Source organism: Notechis scutatus, chromosome 11, assembly GCF_049901735.1.
Source record: "Notechis scutatus isolate UNSWTSFEM ecotype Mainland chromosome 11, rNotScu1.2, whole genome shotgun sequence".
Lineage (NCBI taxonomy): Eukaryota > Metazoa > Chordata > Lepidosauria > Squamata > Elapidae > Notechis > Notechis scutatus.
Genome location: NC_142019.1, coordinates 17,329,061 through 17,343,608, shown reverse-complemented (window position 1 = coordinate 17,343,608; position 14,548 = coordinate 17,329,061). Strand labels below are relative to the sequence as shown.

The following is a 14,548-nucleotide window of genomic DNA, read 5'->3' as shown; positions in this document are numbered from 1 at the left end:
AATTCTGATTAGTTGAAATCCGTCGCACCTTAGGATAACCAATGGAACGTGGATTTTTGTTGGGGGTTGGAAATATGATTTTTCAGAAGAAGGAAGCCGAAAGGAATTGCACAACCAAATAAATTGTCATAAAAAGATATAACCGACGTAATCATCGTTTTACATACACCGCTTTAATTTCTCAGAAGTGAAATGTGCAGTTATTAGGCAATTGTTGTCTGACATGGCAGGAGGCTATGAGGTAACCATTACTGGGTTTTATTTTCCCCCCGAAAACTTTCACTCTTCTGCTTGAGAACGGGCTCTTTTTTTTTTTTTTGCAGGATGACTCTGATCCTCCACTGAGAGGTAGGAAAACATTTATTTCTCAGCTTCAAAGTGTAAAATTGCTAGGATGAGAGAAAATGATAATTTTGAAAAACAAGAATGATCTGCTTTCTTCTTTTTAATAAATACAGTCATCAGTCCAGGAGGTTAAAGGGAGATTATTTGGTTTGTTTTTAAGGGGGGGGGGGAAAGATTCGTTAAATAAGGTTTACCAAATCTGCAGTTCCGTGAAATCCTTGGAGGTTTTTTTTTTTTTTAGAATTAACCATTTCGATGGAGGATTCTCTGTTGAACTCGGATGAGTCATTCCTGTTTTCTTTTCTGCCAGAGAGCCTGGCTGGCTTTTAAACAAATGCTCACCCTCCATTGCAACAGGAGCCACGTTTTCGAGGGAGTATTTGCATCTGGAGAAAGAATCTGAGATCTCCTCCCTCTGTTTCAATTAAAAAACAAAACCCTATCTGTATTTTCTTTTAAATCAATTAGACCGGCGTGTTTGATAAAATAGCATCAGCTTCCAGGGATTAAGGAAGGTGGAACCAGTTCTTTCCTGTGAAGATACAGGTCATCCTTAGATGGAAACTGCTCTGTCTTTTGGGAGAAATGACCTGTATTTGTGTTGTTTGGATCACCCCATAAATATTTTATGTCTTTCTCTTACTTTATCAGCACAATAGAGCTGGCAATTTGTTTTACCAGAGTTATGAGAGGCGTGGGAGAACCACTAATAGAGGCTTTCTGTGCTTGTCCCTACTCTGAATCAGAATAACAGAATTACAGAATTGGAAGGGCCCTTGAAGGTCTTCTAGACTAGCCCAACCCGCTGCTCAAACAAGAGACATTATACCATTCTGGACCAATGGCAGTCCAGTCTCTTCTTAAAAATCTCCAGCGATAGAGCTGCCACAACTTCTGAAGGCAAGCTTTTCTACTGATTTCTCAGTGCCAGGAAATGTCTCCATAGTTCTAGGTTGGATCTCTCCTTGATTCGTTTCCATCTGTTGCTTCTTGTCCCGCTTTCTTGCCTGGAAGACAAGAAGTAATGCAATCGGAGCGATGAATCTTATTTTTTTTTTATTATCAATTTGGCTCGAATGGTAGATGTTTCCTCGCCGTATTTGTGAAGGCTTTCTCCGTCTAGTCTTAGAAGTGGAATGGTTATTGAAAGATAAGGAAGAAGGAGAATATTATAAAATACGAGATGTCTGGTACAAATGAATAAGGAAGAGGAGTTGAATGATAATTTTGTAACATCATAAAACAATAAGGTTTACGTGTAAATAAATGTAAATAAAAATGCATGTATGTATGTACCATATATAATGCTTAAAATGATGAAGAAGTAGATACAAAGATGTATAAACACGTTAATAGAAATGAAATGCAAATGTATACACTGCTTTAGCGACGTTGTCAAATGCGAACGTTTGTTTTTAACTGACAAAACGTTAAATAAATACATTTATTTAAAAAAAAAAAGTGGAATGTATGTTCTTCCAGCCGGCTTGACTGAGGGAATGATTGACGGTTAAAGAATGTAACTGAACTGCTCCGACAGAGCAAATCAGTGGCACTTCTTGGTGTTTAGTGATGCATAGGAAGTCCAAAAAGGGAAGGAAGTGTCCGTCAAGAGGACAGAGAGATTCTTCAACGTTACCCAACCGAGTGATGGAAACGTTTCCCCCCCTTGGACCCTTTTAGTCATTAGGCAACCCTTGGGTCTTCCTTAGTCCTTGTCCTTTCTTTATGTCCTTTGAGAACAAGTGGGAAGTGAAAGCGTCGAATGACGGCTACGCATGTCATCCTGACTTCCCTTGAAGGCTGGCAGGCCGTAATTTAAAAATACGCTTGATTGTATCGAGGCTCCATTCTTGGAACCTATGAAACGAAACCAGCGTAAAACCGTCCTGATTTATTGCTGCCTTGGAGGCCCCGTTGTAAGGGTTGCAGCTCCAATACATCTGAAGATTGAAGAGTGGAAGAACAATGAACTTGATTTGTGGATCTAAGTGATGGGCAGAGACAGTAGAAGCCCAAGAAACTCCAATGCTGAAGAGCCAACCAGGAGCTGGGAGTTTTCGGCTCTCCAATAAGCTTTGAGTTAAAGGAGGGGAGCTCCTGTTGGCTTTCATCTTCCGTCTTCCTTACCACTGGAGGTCTCACCCCAGAGATAGCTGAGTCTCAGGTAAGAGAAGAAGCCTCAATCCCTGGTGATAAGGGATTGGCTTTAAATTCAGTCCGAACTGCCGTCTCAACTGTGCTGGTGAGGTAGAGGCAAACTAGAGACTAAAGAAAACGAAATGCTGGTTTGAAGCTTATTTTATTTTATAGACTGTGGTCTCAGTTGTGGGGCTTCCACAGTGAAGGAGCAGTGATTGAAAAGTCATTGATCCATCTTTTTGTTGTTGTTGTTTCCTTTCTCCTTTCGTGCCTTCTCTCTAATTCTTTATCCTTAATGCAGGATTAAAGACTTCAATACTTAGTGAATCAGCATCGCTCAGTCTGGGAAGAGCCTTTAGCTATCGTTTCTCCCTTTGCTTAAGCTGTGGATAAAAAGAAGACCTCTCTCTTTTTCTAAATAAAATAGACAGAGAGGGGTTTTTCTGGGGGGAAATAGTGGATAGCAGCAGAATGGGGGGGATATGCAATAAGATTGTGGGTGTAGGGTTTAGAGGCTCTCATGGAAATCAGTCACACCCAACCTACTCTGTGTGTGTGTGTGTGTGTGTGTGTGAATGCCTGCATACATGTGCTTATATGTATCCCCTACAATTATTTGGTGGCAGCTGTGGGATGAACTGTCAACAGAAATCGGACATTCAAGGCAAAGTGGAATGAATGAATGAATACAGTATGATAAGGAGGAGGGTTTTTAAGAAGCGATTAGACAGCCATTTGTCTAGAATAGCGTAAGGCCTCCTGCTCAAGTAGAGAGTTGGACTAGAAGACCTCCGAGGTCCCTTCCAAATCTATTATTCTGTAGGTCAGTGCTGAATTGGTAAATAAGACTCTTAATTTGCTATATCGCTAGTAGACCTGATGAGAACATCAACTCCATTAAAAGAAATACAAAGTGCAGAGAAGAGCAGCTAAAATGATTAAAGGCCCGGAGACTAAAACTTGTGAAGATCCGTTGCAGAATTTGGGTATTGATATTCTAGAGGAAAGAAGGACTAGGGGTGACATGATGGCAGTGTCCCAATATTTAAGAGGCTGCCCCAAAGAAGAGGGGGGGGGGTCAACTTATTTTCCAAAGCACCTGAAACAATGGACAAGAAACAATGGATGGAAACTCATCAAGGTGAGAAGCAACCTGGAACTAAGGGGATATTTTCTGGCAGTGCGGACAATTAACCAGTGGAATGGCTTGTATCTGGAATTGGGGGTTTCCATCGGTAGAGGTTCTTAAGAGAAGGTTTGTCCAGAATGGAATAAGATCTTATATTTGAGCAAGGTTTTGGACAAGAAGACCTCCAAGGTCCCTTTCAATTAGGTTAGTCTGTTTTATTATTTTTATTGTTTATAGGAATTAGTGGAATCCAATCCACTTTATCCCGATGTGTGTGTTTGTCTGTGCGCAAGCCCCATTAAATTCAAGTCCATTTCCCCCACTCCCACCCCTCAAAACTCACTGGGCTAGTCATCCTTTTTCAGTGTAGGATTGCTATTAACAGAGAAATATTGTGAAGGGAAATCTCCAGGTAAGGTGCTTTGATCTGGAGGAAAAAAAATTAGAGTATATATTTAGCATGTCTCTTCTTTTCTTTTTAAATTATTAGTTATGATTTGTCATTCTGCACTTGATATTTCTGTGGTGCATACAGTTATTTTCTTAATTTCCCTTTTACTCACCGCTACAAAATAATGCTTGGGGGGTCAGGGAGAGTAGGAAGGGGGCCAATCTGGTTTGCATTATTTAAACTGTTACAAGCATGTGCTCACCCAGCCGATATTGTGTTTGAAAAAATATTGAAGTTCCATTATGTCAGCACAAATTGCTTTTGAGGGTTGAGGCTATAATTTCACTTAAAAGTTCCAGTACAATAAGTTGCTTAAAACGATGTTGGCATTGTGTTTTAATTTATACGGTATATAACACAACGTGGTGATTTTACATACCAGTGTTTTTCAACCGTCTCAACTTTTAAGATGCGTAAGCTTCAACTCCTCTATGCTGGCTTGGGAATTGTGGGAGTTGAAATTCACACACCCTAAAGTTGACCAGGTTGAGGAACACTGTTGTACACTATGGTTAATCTTAGCCAGAAGGCTGAAAAGTGAGTATCTTGATAAGTAATTATGCTATTATTGCAAAAAAAGAACTGTGCATGCCCAGTATTGTGAATGTTTTGAGTTCACAACTAGACAAGCCCTTTATGCTTCTGGTCTGTTGATAAATGGACATATCTGAGCTTTGTATACTGTAATGAAGCTGGAATCTGGGTGTATAACCAAACCCTGAAATCTTAAGTGTATTTCCATTCCATTATGAGGGGGTGGGAGGAGAAATCTTTTCTACATAAAACTGAATGTGGCTGGCTTTGATTAAAGAAAAGAATATAAGTACTTTTCTTTCCGCATGGACTTCGTGCTTAAAGTGGAAAAGAATGAAAACTTGATTTTGGGTTTTACAGATTAGACAGATAGACCTTTATAGAAATGGCTTGTTCATATTATTATGAAAAGGCAAAAAGTTGTGATTTTATGTTAGTGCCTTATTTTACTGCAACAGAGAGAGTCAGAAGTCAATGCTTCTTTTTCTTTTATCCTTCCTCACTTCTCCCCCCTCTTCTTTTTCTTATTTACTTTTGTATTTTGTATCTTATAATATTTTATAACTCAATAAAAATGTTAAACCGAAAACTGAACATGACCAAGTCATTTCCCTAAAATGTAATAGTTCTTGAAAGTTGCTGGTTTTAAGGGATAGCAATAGCACTTATATACTGCTTTATAGTGCTTTGACAGCCCTCTCTAAACAGTTTGCAGAGTCAGCCTCTTGCCCCCCAACAATCTGGGTCCTCATTTTACCCATCTGGGAAGGAGGGAAGGCTGAGTCAACCTTGAGCCTGGTGAGTTTTGAACTGCCAAATTGCAGTCAGTTGGCAGTCAGCAGAAGTAGCCTGCAGTACTGCGCTCTAACCACTGCGCCATCGAAGTGGGTGGATAGTTCCATATGGTCAAGTTGACTGTGTTATTTTTTTTGTTTTGTTTTTAATCCTTCACCAGATAGAACTTTCTGGAATGGAAAATGGAAGACAGAGGATCTCGGGTTGCTGACTATTTTGTGGTGGCGGGATTAACCGATATTTCCAAACCACTTGAAGAGGAAATTCACTTCAACGATGCTTGCCATCAGCTTGCAAAGCCCAAAGAACCAATCACAGATGTGGCGGTGATAATTAAATCTCTTGGGGAAGAGGTCCCTCCTGGATACCAATGCATTGACGTCACTCCGTCAGGACTCTCTGCTGATCTCAACAATGGCAGCCTCATGGGACCCCAAATATATATGTGCTACAGGAGGGGAAGGGACAAACCCCCACTTACAGATCTGGGGTAAGTTAGATTTACTCTACTAGTTTATTGTTCTGGGGAAACCTGGTGGGAATTGAAGGAGCATCCGTAGGGAATGAAATTGAAGATATTTTGAATAGGTTGGGCAAAGGGTTTGAAATCAACCTTTCATAACGTATGTCGGGTGATTGAAACACCTGCCTTTGGAGCTTTAAAGCAGCTGCATCCGTCAAGAGGATAAATGCGGCCATGTTGATGGCTTTCCCACATTTGGGTGTGCATCCATGCTCACTTCTCATGAGATCCCTATTGAAATGAAGCATCCAGAGAAAGCCTTTGAAACAGTCACTCTGGGCCTTTACATGGAATCATAGAATCATCAGGTTGGAAGGGAATTTGGAGGCCTTCTGCTCCAACCCCCCTATCGAAGGCAGGAGATCTTATATACCATCCCAAACAAACAGCTGCCCAATTTTTCTTTTAAAAAAAACATCCAGTGATGGAGCACCTACAAACCCAGGAGGCAAGCGGCTCCATTGATGAATCATTCTCGTGGTTCAGGACATTTCTCCTTAGTTGCAGGTTGGATCTCTTCATGATGAGCTTCCATCCATGGCTTCTTGTCCTGCCTTCAGGTGCTTTGGAGAAGAGATCTGTTGAGATAATTCCCCGTTAAGAGAATGAACGCATACAGGGAGTCGTATTTGAGAGGAGTGTTTGAATAATACACACACAGTACACAGATACACTGTACAGTAAATGTAGGTTTTTACTTCCAGAAAGGTTTAAGCAAAGTCCAAAATAAGCAATCCAAAAGTCATTCACAGGTAAAATCAGTCAGTTTTCATCCAGGGATAATCCAAATATCAAATTCCAGTGTCAAAAACAGTTCAGTATCAGACTTACATTAAATCCAGTAATATCAGTCAATTAGAAGAAATGGAGCAACGGCAATACTTTCCAACAGAAGGAAACAGAGATACTCACTCAGACACACTCTCTTCTGAGACTAAGACTAAAACAAACCAGGTTTCTGGCTCCATCTTATGGCCGTTTGAGAAACCACACCTGATTACAGTTTTGCATTTTCTTAAAGTTACAGTTTTAAATTTTTTATCCTGGTTTATATATTTCTAACCCAAATACCTCTTAGGTGACTTATATTCCTAACAAGATCGACCCTCTCTTTTCTGTGACCGCCCCTCAAGTTCTGGTACTTGCTACTTTTGAAGGAGGTAGCTGCATGAAACACTTGAGGAGAGATGCCCTACTTTCATAGTCCTCGTTTTTAAATGGGGAGGGGAGGATGAGCTAAAAGGAGAACATTATTTCACTTACCTGTTTACATCCTACCATTTATTATTTTTACAACAAAGACAACTGTGAGGTGGGTCGGACTGACAGAGAACCTGTTGAAGGATCAAAGTTCCCAGGGAAAAACGCACATGTGGAGAAGCACAGAAAAAAAAAATACAATATAATGATTTTTCTATTTCAGTGGTAGCTGACTTAAAGCCACTATGGAGGGATGCTTGATTTTAAAATAAGACACAGCTATTTCAGACAAATGATGGGACATCTATTGATCTGTTCATCTGTTGCATTTTTAAACTGACCAGTTATCATAATTTCATTGCCTGTGTGTAAAACCTAGGTATAAAATAAACCAACCGAAACCAACAAAAAAAAGCAGCATTATGGGACATAAAATGTCCAGCAGCTGCAATAAGAGATAATAAATTGATTACAAAACAGGCAGCAAAATCACAGTCTATCACGACGAAACCTGAGAAAATTACATTTTTACCACGATGGTGGAATGATCATAATGTAGGTGTCAGGTGGGGAGGGCCTTCCACAGATTTTGTCTGGGGTACCTGGAGTAGGGTCTCAGATGAAGATTGCACAGTTTGGATGAGCAAAGTTGACACCTGCCCACCTAGCAATTTGAAAGCATGCAAATGTGAGTAGATAAATAGGTACTTTGGTGAGGAGCAGAGGTGGTATTCACCAGGTTCTGACCAGTTCTGGAGAACCGGTAGGGGAAATTTTGAGTAGTTCGGAGAACTGGCAAATGCCACCTCTGACTGGCCCCACCCCCATCTATTCTCTGCCTCCTGAGTCCCAGCTGATCAGCTGGGTCTCCTTTGGTTGCCCTGCACAGGAGAACGGAGCTGGGAAGCAGGTTAGTGGGGTGTGGAGGTAATGGGATTTTGCATAATCTTCCCCCATGAGTGGGGAGGGAATGGAGATTTTGCAGTATCCTTCCCCTGCCACGCCCACCAAGCCACGCCCACAAAACCTGTAGTAAAAATTTTTGAATCCCACCACTGGTGAGAAGGTAACAACGCTCCATGCACCTTGGTGTATAGTCATGCTGGCCTCATGACCATGGACGTGTCTTTGGACAACCCTGGCTCCCTTGGCTAAGAAATGGAAAGGACCACTGTCTCTAGAGTTGGACACAACTGGACAGGGAAAATCTTCACCTTTTCAAAATAATGCACATTACGGGGGGGAAAAAAGTCTAACATAAAAAAGCAAAAGATCTGAGCAAGAATCGACTGGCTTGACATGATGATGAATTAACTCCGTGGAAAAACTGACTCAGGATTTGATTGCTATGAAAAAAAAAGTAAATTCTCTCCCTCAGGTTGTTGAGAAAGGCATAAAAAATGGAACTGTCAATATTAATAATGTCCTAATTGACTTGATGGTGCAGATGATTATTTAGAATATTAGGTGTAATTCAAATACCACATATCCTAAAAGATACCAGAGGCATAAAATGGCTGTCAAAAAGATTCAGTAACAAGGAGAAGAGCTTCTTCCTTTCTCAAACGTATTGGAATCTGTGGTCATCCCAGAACACCCATTAGTAGGGAAATTGGGATAAGCAAAAGTACTTTGTCACACAGATATGTAGCTCGCTGTCAGGGCTCCGGCATCCACCCCCATTTAAATCATGATTCTCTAGCCGCATCTCTCAAGAGTTTAAAGAAGATTTATTAGGAGTGAACATGCGGGTGCTATCTGGGTGTACTCACCCCCCTGGATGTATATTCTCCAATGGGACACATCCATAGCCAAGAGTCATCAATCATGCTCTCCAAGCAATAATCTTGTGTGCCAGAAGCTTCAGTCGCCTTGAAATTATCTATGAAAGCATTTAAGGAATGCACTACTTCCCCCACTCCCTTTCTGCTGGCAACTCTAAAAGACCAGAGAAATATTTTTGAGTTGACACTCAAGATATAAGGATGGCCATCAATTTGGAGATTTGACAACACCAAAGACAAAGCCATCAGCAGCTAATATATTCCTCTTGGTTTGCGGTCAGCAAGTTTCCCACTATTTACCTGTACTTGTAGCTGAGAAACATAAGAGGAAGGTTGAGTGCCCTGTTTATGGACTTTCCTTTGGCCTCTCGTGGGCCACAGTGAGGAGATTATGGTGTAAGAGTCTGCATTTAGTGTGATCCTGTTCTTTTGGTTTTTCCTTCGTCAGGTGATAATAGTAATGTGTCAGTTATAAATCCAATGGGCCTTTAGATACAAAACTGGATGGCAAAACTAGAATTGACTAGAACATTTATTTATTTGCAAAAGTCCCTATATACAGCATTTGATTTTGAGTATGTTACAGATTCTAACTGAAGTGGTGTACAGGTAGTCCTCCACTTACAACTTTTGTTTAGAGACCATTTGAAGGATGCAATGGAACTGGAAAAAAAAACCTCACGATCGCTTCTCGCACTTCTGACCATCCCCACAGTCACGCGATCAAAGTTCAGGCACTCAGTCTTTACAACGGTCGCAGCATCACGGAGTCATGGGATCACCCCACCCCTCCGAGGTCAGACACAACCTTGATGCGACCCTCAATGAAATTGAGTGTCAGGACTCTGACATGCACCCTCATTCAAATCATAAGTCTCTAGCCACATCTCTCAAGAGTGAAAAAGATTGATTTATTAGGAGTTGACATGTCGGTGTTTCCCGGTTGCAGCCGACTCTGACACATCATTCGTTTCTCCCTTGACCCTGGTCTTCTCCTCACCCCCTGGATGTATAATCTGCGATGAGACACATCCATAGCCAAGAGTCATCAATCATGCTCTCCAGTAATATATTATCTTGCGCCTCAGGGGCTTCGGTTGCCAAAGCGATTATCTGAAGCATTTAAGGAATGCACTGCTTCCCCCCCCACTCCCTTTCTGCTGGCAACTAAAAAGACCAAAGAAGTATTTTTTAGTTGACATTCAGCTTCCCTCACTTTTTGAAGGCTACCTGCACAACACAAAAAGAAAACAAATTTATTGCAGGTCTAGAACTTAGGGTTGCGAAACACACACACACACACACACACACACACACACACACCAGGTTTGGTTGGGACATCGAGTTTGACACCCCTATTGTAGGGAAGATCTGGGATCATGCTGTTATTTTGGGGCTGAATTTGCTCCGTGCCCATGGCAGCACTGAAGTATTTGCTTTTCATTTGTCTCCCGTCTAGGGTTTTATACGACGGGAAAGAGAGGTTGAAACAGGGATGCGAAATCATCCAGACCACTCCGTCTGGCCGCCCTGCAAACATCAGCAGCGGTGCCTCCTCCCAGAAAGTGTACATCACGTACCGAAGAGCTTCGGAGAACATGACCCAGAACACCTTGGCGGTCACAGACATCTGCATCATTATCCCAAGCAAGGGGGAAACCCCGCCACACACTTTCTGTAAAGTTGACAAGAACCTGAACAATAGTATGGTAAGGTGATTTCTGGATTTGGAGTTATTTTTCCCCCCCTCGTTGGATATTGATTGATTGATTCATTCATTCATTCATTTGATTTGATTTGTGTTGCCACCTATTTGCCATGGCGACTCAAGGCGGCTTACAACATATAAAACCACAATTTAAAACAATAAAACTCATAAAATCAAATAAATTAATATAGTAAAATCACCCCGCACCTGCTTCCCAGTGACAGCAGATCACACAATCCACTTAATGGGCTCCATCCCGCTCTGGGTTCCCCAGACCCGCTGGCAGAAGCAGATCTTCAGTGCCTTCCGGAAGAGTGCTAGAGTGGGGGCCATTCTAATCTCTGGGGGGGATGAGGTTCCAGAGAGAGGGGGCCACCACGGAAAAGGCCCTTCTTCTGGGTCCCACCAGGTGTTTCTCCCTCAGGGATGGGACCAGCAACATTCCCTGCCTCCTCGTTCTGATGGGTCAGGTAGATGTGACCGGCAAGAGACAGTTCCTCAGATAACCTGGTCCCAAGCCATGAAAGTCTTTAAATTTATAACACTTGTCATAAGGTATAGCATAAATGAGGGTCTGTTAATGCATCTTTTAATATTCTGAATTATTATAGGGTTTCTAGCTACGTTTTCCCATGCTGGTCTTCATGAGCGAGCAACTATTGTTCTACTCTTGGTTCCTTGGTTGTGTTACAATGCTGTCTGTTCTTAGCACTGCTTGAATGCCATAAAGCAGTATTTTTCAACCTGGGCAAATTTAAGACTTCAATTCCCAGAATTCTCCAGACAGCCATGGGGGTCCTGACTAGGGAATTATAGGAGTTGAAGTCCACCCCTCTTAAACTTACCCAGGTTAAGAAGCACTGACATATCCTGCTATATCTCAGGGAATTCGCACGGATTTCTCCCTGTTTGCATTTAGCATCTGATACCGAGAGATTTTTTTTTCATGAATATTGCCTTTAATGGCTAATATTTCAAGTGCAAATATTATTTTTTAAATCAGAGTCCAGCAATTACCCATTGCTAACTTCAAGCAATGGGACTGAAGGTTTTCATTACCTTCTTTGTATTAACGATTCACATAATGGTTCTGAAATGATTCTCTGGTTTAAAGGCATAAATTATTAAACTACTCTTTCAGATGTTACCTATTTTCCGATATTCTGGCTTATAGAAAATGAAAACCTCCTGTTTTAACAGTCAGTTGCGTCAAAAGGACTTCTTCAAATGTAAAAAAAAATTGAAGCTAATAGTTTATTTTTACAAATAAACATTTTCATAGTGTTGCTAGTCTTCCTATGTGTTAAACTGAAGGATTTCCTTATCTCCCTATTCTTTAGGGCTGCTTTTAAATGATAAAATGTGGTTTTAGGTCATTTCTTAGAAAAAAGGCAAAACCATGTGCATTTTGACAGCTGAAAGAGAAGCATGATCAGCACATTTGAGTTTTAAAATTTATTTCTAATTACTAAGAGCTTGCATAGTGTTTCAATCACAACGATTGGAACAAATTATAGTGACAGAGTAAAACAGCAGCCTTCTTCATTTTAAAATTTACAAAAAAATAAGCAGACATAGCTTCCCATGTAATAAATGTTTCTGTTGAATGGATAATTGTAGAAGAAGTAATGCAAAGTGTGATTATAGGTCCTCCTGCCCATATTTATATCTTGCAAATTGTAGTGTTATTTGAACTTTTCATATATATTTTTTATTGCTGGTCCTGAGGTCCATATTGAGATTCACTAGCAAGTTGATCTTCAAAGCCTATTTTATTTTAGTGTATTCTCCAGATTCCAGATTGCCCTTGCTACTAAACCTTACAACAATATCATAGATTTCCAGCCTTTATCTTGTACAGTATATCATATTTTGGCAGTGGTTTCTATTATTTCAAAGCATATCATGCTGTTCTGTTATAAGAATGGCTAGGAGTCTGCATTTCGAAATACAAAAAATTAACAACTGTGCAAGAAAGGTTGCAAAATGGTCCAAAACTCACTTAACAAATGTGTTTTACTTAGCAATGGAAATTTTGGGCTCAATTGTCAATTGTCAAGGACTACCTGTAGGCTGTTTTAGGTGACAGAAAAGAAGCTAGTCGTGTAGCCTATCTCTTTCAAACAGTTTGTCGAAAGCGCCATGCTGAGAAAGGCTAACTTAGAAAGCAGCTCTTAAAAAAAAAACAGTGGTATCAGTTTGTGAGATGTTAGAACTGGGAAAGCTCAGATAAGATGTGTTGAGTGTAAGTGGTTGATTATGAAGATACCTCTTTGTGATTATTTTTACATGCTTGGATGTTGTAAAAATTCATATCCACCAAAGTTATCTTCCTGTCTTTGCAGTTAATGGACATTTTGTCCTTTGCCTGTTCTCGATGCCCTTAGCTAGTTTATACTTTAGCTCCGAGTGCTAAGTCAAATGTACATTTTATCATGCACATAGTACATGAAAACATGCCTTTTGCCTCCCAAAATGTCTCTGTCCAAAATGCTTCCGTTGGCAGCCCTTTTCCCTTTACTTCTGGAATTTAGATGTGTGGCAACGTTTAGTGGGATACCGTAAATGTTTTGTTTGCATGGACATGTTGCTAGCAGCAGAAATAAGTTAGTCCTGCACAGAAATCATTGAATTGCGTAACATTTTTGCTAAAAGAAGTCCTAGAGTGAGTAATTGCAAGTTAGGAGAACTAAGCATTGCCCCAAAAGGCATGGCCCCAAGCATGAATCCAATAAAAAGAAGGGGGAGAAAAAAGTGTTGCTATCTTTTACTTATATGAAAAAATAAACTATTTCATATGATTGTTGAGCACTTTCCATTTGTAATCAGAAAAGTTGGTTTAAAGAAGCGGCATTTAATGGAACATAGCTTGAGTTATCAAGTTTGTTGAACACTTTATGATCCAATATTTTGTTTCTCCATGGCCTAGAAGGCTAACCTGCCCTTTCCCATGTTATGTTTCCATAGTGGGGATTATCAGCCTACTTGTGTTATAAGAAATCTGTGGCAAAAACAAACACCATATCGTACAAAGCAGGTAAGCATGTCAATTCATTTCAAAAACGTTTCTGGGTCTGGGATTACATGTTATGGCTTTACGGATTACATGTCAACCTAGGAGATCAACTTCTTCTCCAAAGCACCTGAAGGCAGGAAAAAGAAGCAATGGATGGAAACTAATCAAGGGGAGAAGCAACCTAGAAATAAGGAGAAATTTCTTAATGGTGAGAGCAATTAACCAGTGGCATGGCTTGCCTTCAGAAGTTGTGAGTGCTGCCATCACTGGAAGCTTTTAAGAAGAATCTGGTCAGCCACTTTCCTGGAATGATCTAAGGTCTCCTCCAACAGGGGGTTGGACTATAAGACCTCAAAGGCCCCTTCCCACTCTGTTATTCTGTTCTGTTAATTTTAACATATTTAGTTTAGTTTAATTTACTTTATCATTATTGCACCTCGTACAACGAAATTAAATACCATCTATTAGGACTATGAAAATAAACACAAACACACAATCCTCACATTCGAATTGAAAACCCCTGATATTGCATTAATATTGCACTATACAGTAGTATTTGATATAGTTACTGCCCTGGAAGCAGTAGAAGCTATTTAGAATATAGAATATATCTGGTCCAACCCCACCCGGTCAAGCAGGAGACACCCCTTATATCATTCTGGTCATTTAAAAACCTCCATGTCAGCTTCGGAAGCCATATTGAGATCCGATGCTCCCACGCTGCCACAGTTGAGCCTGAGAAAGTGGGAGGGGGGGAATTCATTTGAGTATATCTAGTTAGACAAAATAAAATCCTTTTGCTGGTTCACGGTCACAGAGTGTTGCGCATAATGAAATGGGAATCTTACTTTAGGACGGATGGTGATTGGACCCTGTGATGGGATGATGGCTAGGGGGGATGGATTTGTAGTTGGTTTTTTG

The 14,548-nt window shown here is 40.6% G+C and overlaps 1 protein-coding gene across 2 annotated transcripts in view; it reads left to right on the top strand.

Annotated features, from left to right (window-relative positions):
* Window positions 1-14,548, top strand: part of DENND4A (DENN domain containing 4A) — an 86,952-nt gene that overhangs the window by 6,676 nt on the left and 65,728 nt on the right. Inside the window, exons 3-6 of one of the 2 annotated variants that reach the window (XM_087972927.1) lie at window positions 324-348; window positions 5,557-5,886; window positions 10,363-10,612; window positions 13,579-13,648. In XM_087972927.1, the coding sequence (XP_087829053.1) occupies window positions 5,579-5,886; window positions 10,363-10,612; window positions 13,579-13,648 (628 nt within the window). In that variant the 5' untranslated portion in view covers window positions 324-348; window positions 5,557-5,578. The remainder of the gene's footprint in view (window positions 1-323; window positions 349-5,556; window positions 5,887-10,362; window positions 10,613-13,578; window positions 13,649-14,548) is intronic. The other variant, XM_026673110.2, reaches the window with a different exon arrangement.